Source organism: Alligator sinensis, unplaced genomic scaffold (genome assembly GCF_000455745.1).
Source record: "Alligator sinensis unplaced genomic scaffold, ASM45574v1 scaffold216_1, whole genome shotgun sequence".
Taxonomy (NCBI): domain Eukaryota; kingdom Metazoa; phylum Chordata; order Crocodylia; family Alligatoridae; genus Alligator; species Alligator sinensis.
The window spans coordinates 4,129,070-4,138,819 of NW_005841868.1; the positions used below are offsets into that span (position 1 = coordinate 4,129,070).

A 9,750-nucleotide genomic window follows, 5' to 3' on the forward strand; every position below is an offset into this window, starting at 1 on the left:
CCCAGTATAAAATGAGCTATCAGTTATTAGTATTATCTTAGCTGCACAGAGATCTTTACCCAATGCAGGCAGGAAGCAGTTCTTGTACAGCCTCACAGTGTGGATCCTTCACTTTTGACTGGGTGGTACAGGATGGCGTCTTGGGTCTTTCCTGGACTGCACACATCTTGTTGACAGTTCTGTCTTGTTTTTTGTACTGTTTTAGTTGTATAGCTTCAAAGCATTCCTTCTTGAGAGTTGGTTAATTGAAGTCCAAAAAAAGCAGGCAAGGCTAGAATTAACATATTACAATTGTATCCTGTTTGTTAAGTTTGCAAGCTTTTGATCAGTTTGGAATCAAATAGGATGGGTATTGATTGAATGAGATACCTTTAGGAAGTTGATCACAGAATACTATTTTTCAGTAGTTTATTTTAATGTTGGAGCCTAATATATAAGTGCATCAAACGGCTCATGCAGATAGTGAAGATCAGAGACCGTTGGATACAATAGGTGTGAGTTTCAGGAGAATACACACTGGTTTAGCACAATAAGCGTTTAGAGACTGACCACCTATTCTGCAAATGCAAGGTGAGGATCAAAGGCCACTGGGGACAATAAGGGTGAGTTCGTTTTGGGTTAAATAAAGTTAGTAGACTGACTTATGCATAAAACTTTAGACAGAATTTAGATGTTTGCTTTGGGAAATAGATCTTAATCAAAGGGGAACATGTTAACCAGGATATATTTAGTCATGTTTTCAATGCACCTTGGCTTATTCTTGTTTCTTACAGGCTTTCCTTTTAAGTGGATATTTTAGTTCTTTTGTTTTCTTTAGTGAAACTTAGTTTAATTGATATGTAATTGTAGTTTGTAGGTTTCTCTTTCTGACTTGCTCTGAGTCTTGTTACATTTATGTAGTGAGTGTGTTAGGTCTGTGCCAGTACTTTTAACCATCACTTCTCAGGTGTGGTAGCAGGTTGAGGATTGTTATGACTATTATTATCTTATGGCATGGGTCTGGTATTGGGTACCACAAGCACTCTACTCTTGCACCTAATGGGTTGCAATCCATTAGTGGAGTTTGATTTTCTTGTGGCAGTCTTGTTACCTCAACCCAGTCTTGCTCCAGCCACTGTCTTGTATTTTGTGCAACAGACACTGTCTAAGCTTTCATAGTTTTCATATGCAACACAAGGCACTCAAAGCCTTAAGGGCTAATTGCGTGCTTCTAAGTCCTCCCCTTTACCATTCCCCATACCTCACAGGTCTTGTAGAAACATTGTTCCTTCTGTGGAGCTTTGGTCTCCTCAACCTCTGCCCCTTTAATCTAGCTAGGCCTTCTAGCCTGGGCCTACTGGATTGGACTTAGCTTTGAGGCTCTGGCTCTCTTTGTCCCTTCTGTCACCGGACCCCTGGTCCCTGTCTGCAAGGCCCCAGACCCCTGTGCAGTTGCATGCTCTCTGGCACTTGGCTCCTGTGCAACTGTGTTTGAGCCTGCCCCCAGCAGGGCTCAAGGCAGTCAAATGCCCTCCGGGCATTAATGAGGCCTCTGTGCCTCCCCTTCCAGCCTCATCCCAAACCACCAGTAGAAAGAGTAATGTAAATCATAAGCCCCAGGGTTGTAACATAAACAACAACAAGGGAAACAGCCCTCTGCCCTTTTAAGAGGGGAAACATTTATCCCAAGAATAGCATGCCTCCTAGCCAGGGTACCTGGCAGGTTCTCTGAGCCTCCCTGTTCCTGTAGGCAGCAAAACAGCCCTGCATCAGTGGCAGATTTACGGACAGTGGGGCCCTTTTGATCTAAGCAGGATGCAGGGCCCCACCTCCCGCCCCACAGCACGTCCATGGGGGAATGGGCGGTGGCTGTAATTTCTGCTGAAGAAACCCACAACCCGCTGGGCAGGAGGGAAGGCCACAAACCAAATGTGGGAGGCTCCCTGGCTGGGGACTGGGGGCCATCCCCCCCACCCTGTAATTGCAGGTCCCGTGCTACGGCACACTTTGTTTCACAGTAAATCCGCCACTAGCCAGCATTCTTGGGTGGATCTCCTGGGCAGAGACTCCCCTGCCAGCCCCAGCCTTGGGTTTATATGCTCCCAGGGCCCTTCCTACATCCAGTCAGGGGCTGGGTGCTAAGTGCCTCATTAGCCCTGTTGCCCTGGGAAACAGCAGCTGCTGACCCTTCCTAGCCTGCAGAGCTCCCTGGCTGGGCTGCTTTTCCTCTTGAAGTAACAGAGAGCCCAGGGCTCTCTGTTACAACATGAAATACAATAAACTCAGAAATTGAATGCATAAAGAAAGCTACCGAAAGCTTTGCTTGAGTCTGCTAGGCGTCCACTGTTGCACAACATTAAGTAAAAGTTGTTCAAAAAATCAAAGGATTTTCCTTATACAGCTCAGTTTACAGTGATGCCTGATCTGTGTAAAACAAGGAGTACAGCTGGCAATTCTGAATGGAGTTCACTTGACGAAGGAATTGTGAGGCCAAGAATAAATAGGGCCAAAGGGGCTGAGAGAGCTGGCATACAGATTTATTTTGAACATACTTCCTCTTTTCCAGCTGTGCTGTGGAAGGATACTTCAAGGCCATAGAGGGCAGAACAAATTTGGTCTTGGAGGCATTTATGCATCCCACTGCCCAAAATCTGGGGGTCTTGGCCTGAGAGAGAAATCCAGTTTGTTTATATTTTCATATTCAATATCCCTTTACCATTCAGTGGAGCCTCTACCTCCACATTAAGAGTTGGACTGAGTTTTAGCATCTAGATGCTCTGTACAGAGAATGGGGAGAGGGATGTACCTTCAAAGAGTGATCCAGAAAGTCTGGAGATGCCTATAGCCAGTCGGTAAAAAAAATAAGGCACAAGAGTGTGCCTGAACTCCTGCTCCTCTCCAGAACTGAAGTTCTTGACTCATTCTGAACTTTAAACACCTCCATTCACTTGCTTGGTCCTGCTTTTGTGGCTGTCTTGTGGAGCAGAGCCAAAATGGATTGCTCTTTGGAACTTAGGCACTCAAATTCTGTGCGAGTCCCATTTAGGCGCCATTCAGACTAAATTAGATCTGGCCCTTGTGTCTTAAAAAGGAGGGTAGGGAAAAGTCCCTTTTCTTTCACTTAGAAATGAGAAAGCTAATCTCTTTGGCCTTCCTTTATACTGATTTTTGTTCATTATTCACGTTGGCAAAATTTGGATGGGTTTGCAGAGTAGAATTCTATTACCCTTTATGCACTTAAATGGCAGTTTTCCAGTCGCATACATGGCATTTTCGGCACTTAGATGCTGTTACCCTTGCATTGTGGACATGAAAGCATACATATGTATGCTGCGCATGAGGCAGTAGGCTACTGAGGCAGGTGTATGTATGCATGCCTAATATATGTGCACAAGTCACAAAATTGTAGCCAGTAAAAAAAAAACCCACGACTAGCTGCTAGAGATGATGGAGGAAGGCATTTCTATGCTTCAGCCCAAGTAGCTGAGTGGTTAGACCACTTGCCCAGGAAGTAAAAAACCTGGGTTAAAGTTCCCCCTTTACCCAGAGGGGGTTTAATCTTTTTAATGTAGCATATTTCCTAGTATAGCACATCAACCACAGATTAGGCCAACGATTCTCAACCAGGATTCCCTGAAATCCCAGAAGAGATGCTGCACTACCTCGCCTGTGTGAGATAAATGCTCTACTTCCCCGTCGGGCAGCCTACACCAACACCTCTGGCTGGCTACACCAACACTGACACTATTTCTTCTGCCTTCCCTCACCCTTCCCTGTCCCCAGGCACCCTCTTGTTGTCCCAGCAGTGCACTGTGCTGCAAACTGGCAGGCAGATGCACAGACAAAGCTGCACTTTGCAGCCCGGCTTGTCCCTTCCACTTCTACACTCCTGAGACTGGTGGGAGAGGCCATGATTGGTTACCACCATGCCAAACTCCCATAGGAGCAGCTCTGTGGGAGACGAACCAGAGGTGGGGAGTAGGCAGGCAGTAGATAGAGCAGGGCACAGCCATGTGAGGTCCTGTCTCTGCCACCTTTAAGTGGGTTCAGCTAGATCAGTGCTTCTTAACTTCTTAAGTCTCAAGGTCCCCCTCCATATTTTTTCTGAATTCAGATCCACCTCAGTGATTTTCAGTTGGGGTGCTGCAAAATTGAGAGAAGTTATTGAGGGGGTCCTTGAAGCAGAAACGGTTGATAATCACTAAGTTAGGTGTTCTTTAAGTCCCTCCTCAGCACTCATTTTGAAGTTGGTCTCAGGAACAGCCAAGAGAAGAAGATATGTGAGGCCAGGAGGAAATAAACAAGCTGGACTGTATGTCTCAGTGAGTGAGCTGCTGCCATTCTGAATAGGCAAAATCCCTGACTCTTCTAGCCTGAACCCTTCTTACCAATAAGGTGGAAACTTTCCCACTGCTCTTTGGCTGCGTCTACATGAGATGCTGACTGTGCAGTCATTACTGCACAGTCATTTAGTACTTGTATAAACAAGTACTAAATGACTGCACAGTAACCCAAGTTACTACACAGTAGCACCAACAAACAGCTTTTTTGTGACGCTGACTGTGCAGTAGCCCGAGACTACCATGCAGTAGCATCGCATCACAGTTTCTGCCACGTGACACTACTGCGCAGTAGTCTTGGGCTACTGAGCAGTCAGTGTCTCTTGTAGATGCAGCCCCTGTCTGTTTTATCCAGTACAGGATGTAGTGGTTCAGCTTCAAAAGGCATGTTGGAGGAGGGACTGGGTAATACATAACTTGTGGTATGGTGGTTAGTGCACTGTACTGGATAGTTGGAGGGGACATAGATTCAAACTCCTCTGGGTGATACAGCCCTAGAACCCTGGTTTCATGGGTAAGTGTCCCAACAACTCAACTATTGGGGCTGAGACATACAAGTGCCTTCCCTGCTTTTTCTGTGACGTAGAGACCATAAGTGGAATTATGAGCCAAGAGTGTGCTCTTGTTGGGGGTCTGGTTTTTTGGGTTTGGCTTGGTTTGGTTTTTTGTTGGGTTTTTTTCCCAGCATATTGAGTTGTGTTAACAGGAGTGTCACTTGCAACTCAAGGAAAGTAATTCTTCCTAGAGGTGCACCAATACATCGGTCCCATATCATATCGGCACTGGTTTGAGGAAAATTGAGAGTACTGGCAATTGGCTTTTTGTGTCTGATGTGGCTGATAAATGCTGCATGCATGTGCGCAGCCACAGTGCAGCATGCAGGTGGCCAGGAGCATAGCCTGGCAGCATAGAGAGCAGCAGAGTCCAACTGATAAGCCTGTTGTGGGGGAAGGGGCGAGGGTGAAGGGAAGGGGCGTGGGGCAGATTTGGGCCCCTGCGGTGAGGGAGGGATTGGGGCCGGGGCTGGGGCTGGAGCAGGCGCTGCCCAGCCAGGGTGGGGCACAGGACAGAGCTGTGGCTGATCCAGAGGGCATGGGGAGGAGGCATCTCCCACTGCTGTGTGCACCATGGGAGGGCTGTGCTCAGGGCAGGCAGTGGTGGTGCTTGGTGAGGGTTTGGGGGCGGGGGGGCTGCAGTCACCCCAAAATTCACCATAGTCCCTGCTCCCAGTGCAGCCCATCATTCCCCCTGCCCCCGGAAGAGGCTGACGCATCCCCTAGCCCACAGTGGCAGCCCATCCTACCCCATGTGCAGATCCAGGGACATGCACCCCGTCCCCATGCTCTCCTGGGCTGCGTGCAGTGGCGGGAGCTGCCCACCCCCCCCCGTACCCTCCCGACAAGCTGCGGCTCCATCCTGTGCCCTGCCCCAGCTGGGAAGCACCTGCCCCAGCACCAGCCCCACTCCTTCCTTCACTGCGGGAGCCTTGATATCATCCCAGTCAAATATCTATCCAGCCTCTTCTTGAAGACCCCCAAGGTAGGAGAGAGTACCACCTCACTTGGGAGCCTATTCCAGAGCCTGGCAGCCCTAACTGTAAAGTAATGTCTCCTGATGTCCAACCTGAACCTTCTCCCTGACAATTTGTGGCCATTATTCCTAGTAACCCCAGGTGGTGCCCAGGGGAACAGACCCTCCCCCAATTCTTGCTGGTCCCCCTGTGGTGAGTTTGTAAATGGCCACCAGATCTCCTCTCAGCCTTCTCTTGTGGAGGCTGAATAGGTTTAGGCCCTTTAGCCTCTCCTCGTAGGGCCTGCCCCGCTGCCCCTTCATCATGCAAATAGCCGTCCTCTGGACCCTCTCAATGCTAGCCTTCTGGTTGGGTTTTTGCTTGCTGACATGTTGGCTTAGTTTAGTCCCAAGGAATGGGGAAATGACTTCACAAGAGGGAGGGGTGCTGAGTAGTGGCCGAAGATGGAGCTCTAGAAGCTTATTTGGGAGTTCTTTTGAGTGTTGAGGTTCTGAGTTAGGGAGAAATAATCCTACTCCTGCCTTGTCGAAATGTGAGGCAGAACGATTTCACCAGGCTAAGTGTGGGAAGACTACCTATTGGATGCTGGTGGTAAAAGTGACTGGGACTGGGCAATGTCAGTCTCATCAGAGCTCTCTTGTTCCTTGGTGCCAAAGAGAACTATGTGACTATTCTGAGTGGGATATTCTGGGGTTGTGGTTGAATAGGCTGATATGTGAAAGTGAGTTGTTCAGCACAAAAAAATAGTGTTGTGTCTTTGCATCTAATTTGCATCTACACCCCATGCCCTCAGAAGTCAAAGTCGGAAAGGAGTCCAGAGCAGCCACCGCCTGTAGAGAGGACACGGACAGATGAACCCTGTATCAGTATATTTTAAGATGAAACAGTTTTAGCCCTGATCCATCCCAGGCTAAATTTTTAACAGACTAGTTGGGAGTTATACCATTTTAAGGTGTGTATCATTTGTCTGTTTCTTTTTTTTAAACCCACTTAAAACCACTTACATTGGTATACATGTTTCATCTGTCCACACTCTTAATAACTCTTAGTTTATCTAATATGTTTGGATATGGGCTGCTCTTTACTCAACAGTATTGTGTTTCCTGTATGTCTGTGTAAGTATGATAATTTTTTTAGATCTTTTTATTGATTCTTTGTTTTGTGGAGAGGCAATTGCCAAGGGCCATTTTAGACATAGTGTGCTGGCTTGATAAAGATTTTTTAAAATGGGGCTACAAAACGTATGTGGCTTTTCTGTTGAGTATTGCCTTTTTTCTGTTTTTAACTAGGATAAGTAGTATCTTTCTTTTCCTGTTTTGCAAAATGGAAACCTTGTCTTGTGTTTCTCATTTATTTCTTCTCTTTGTCTTTGATGCCCAGGGGAGCATGTAACATCAAGGTTTAAAAATGAAGTTGAACGCATGGGTTTTGATATGAACAATGCCTGGAGGATCTCCAACATCAATGAAAAGTATAAGTAAGTTCTGTAGGTCCTTGTAGACTGCTGATTCATAACTAAATGTCATGTCTAAACACCAGTCTTTATGTTATAGATCACTAGAATTTATTCAAATGGAGTTCTATAATTAAAACTAATATGTAAGGAGGGAATCATGGGATATTGACCCTTTTCTGCTTTAGGCCTGAAACTGATTTCAAAGTATTTTAAAAAAAATTGTGTGCTTGATTTTTTTTTTTTTTTTTTTTTTTTTTTTTTTTTTTAAAACATTAGAAATATCAGATTTTCATTTTGTGTTTTTACTGAAAGTTCTTGGAGGACAGGTGAATTAAGACTTAAAACAGTACAAGTGGAGCCTGACCAAGTAAAAAAGGGATCGGTTCTTGTTCATACTGTTTAAAACTTTTTTGCTCTCTATTAGTACCTGTTTTCCTCAAACTCTTGGGCTAGGGGCAGAAGTTACATACAAACTGGTTTAAGTGATCAGAAACTGGTTTAAACTGTAACAGAACAGAAATTCAGTGCACATAAACCGCTTTCAAAATTGCCAAAACTGGTTTAAGATAAACCTGGTTGGATGTAGTATCAGACTTAACTGATTTAGATCAAACCAGTTTATGGACCTTCTGTTCCAGTTCCCTTCCTAGTTCAAGTTAACTCAGTCCCCCAGCATCCCAGGATGCTTTGCAGCCCTGGGCTATGCTGCTTGCTCCAGTGGAGCAGGGACTGCCTCGCCCCTCTGCTCCTTAATTTGCTTCTTGCTTGTGTCCGTCAGCCCGTAGGGACTGGGGAGCAGGAGAACAGACCCCCAGGCCCTCCTAGCCAGGGTCTACACAGCATGTGGGGGGAAGGAAAGCCCCTGTGGTGGGGGCTTTTCAGACCCTGGCAGCCCTTTCCTTTCCCCCTTCCCAGCTGCTGATTTTGCTTCAGCGGCTGCCACAGGAGAGAGGGAGAAGGAGTCCTCCAGGCCAGGTGCCTACCCATGCAGCCCTGCATGGGGGAACCAGGTCACCCATGCTTTGGGGGGCTTCCCCCCACCACAGCCCAGTGCAGCCCCAGGGAGCTGAGGGGAATTATTTTTCCAAATGGCATTGCTGCTTGCCTTAGCCCCTGTGGGTTTCAGGCAGCTTCAGGGAGTGGCGGGAAATTCTCGTGTTCCTCCACAGCTGGTTTAGCCTTAGCTGCTGTGAGTCTGAGGCAAAACGAATGCATGGAACCAGAGGAATTTCCTTCCGCTCCCTGGGCTATCCCTGAGACTTTCAGGGACTAAGGCAAGGGGTTGGTGTTGGGGAGGAGAAGAATTCCCCTTAGCTCCCTGGGGCTGCCGTGGCCTGGAGGACCCTGGGCTGTGGTGGGAGGAAGCCCCCCAAGGTGGAGGCTCCCTGGTCCCATGCTGGGCTGCATGGATAGGCACCTGGCCTGGGTTGGGAGGCTCCACCCCCTAGGTGGGCTAGCACCTGGACAGGGGGCTTCTTAACCTCCTGTGTGGGGACAGCAGTGGTTTGGGGACACTTGGCTGGGCTGGCAATGGCCAGCAGGCTGGGAGATGCATTCTAGTGGCCCCTGTCTTCTGGCCTAGGTCAATGCAGGCCTCCCCCTGCCTTTTCCAATTGAAAACTGAACATTAGCTCAGGTGGTTATCAGTTCAGTCTATGCTGCTTGGAAAAAGCTGTCTAGATTGAATCGATTCAGCCTCAGGCTTTTTGACTGTGTACTTAGCCCCGGGGGTCAGGCCAGGGGTCCTGGAGCCAGCATCAGGAAGCTGAAGAGCTGCCCGGGCCACGTGGCTGGAGAAGCTGCCAGCCATGTGGCTCAGCACCCTGCTGATGTGGCTGACTGGGCACAGACTGCACCTGATTTCATAGACATTAGGGCTGGAAGGGACCTCGGAAGATCATCGAGTCCAGCCCCCTGCCCAAAGGGCAGGAAGTCAGCTGGGGTCATAGGATCCCAGCAAGATAAGCATCCAGTTTGCTCTTGAAGGTGTTCAATGTAGGCGCTTGAACCACAAGCCTCCTGATGTTAAGCTGATGTTACCTTCTACACGTGCGTTGAGGCACATTAGTTTAAAGCACCATTTGCTAGGACCTGTATCTGTCAGTACTATCAAATGGTGCTTTAAATTAATCTAATGTGCAGTAATTGCAGCGTATTTGTAGACAGTGACACTTTACTGCACGGTAGGTTAGTCTAATGCTCAGTAAAGCGTGTGTGTAATACCTGAGTTCTGCCTAAGTCCCTTGAAGGAACCAGATCTGTTGTGTGTGCACTCAGAATATGCCAGACAACCACATCAGCGAGTTCAGTACAAGGCAAAGTAGCCATCATTACTTCTACTGGAAACCATTGGAGGAAATGTTGCCTCCCACTTTTTTATTTAATAGTTTCATAGTAGCTAGGGTCAGGAGGGACCTGAACAGATCATCTAGCCTGACCCCCTG

The 9,750-nt window shown here is 47.6% G+C and overlaps 1 protein-coding gene across 8 annotated transcripts in view; it reads left to right on the forward strand.

Annotated features, from left to right (window-relative positions):
• Window positions 1-9,750, forward strand: part of MTMR3 (myotubularin related protein 3) — a 152,631-nt gene that overhangs the window by 63,798 nt on the left and 79,083 nt on the right. For all 8 annotated transcript variants that reach the window (XM_025193371.1, XM_025193376.1, XM_025193390.1 and 5 more), the window contains one exon: window positions 7,231-7,327. In XM_025193371.1, coding sequence (XP_025049156.1) covers window positions 7,231-7,327 — 97 coding nt within the window. The remainder of the gene's footprint in view (window positions 1-7,230; window positions 7,328-9,750) is intronic.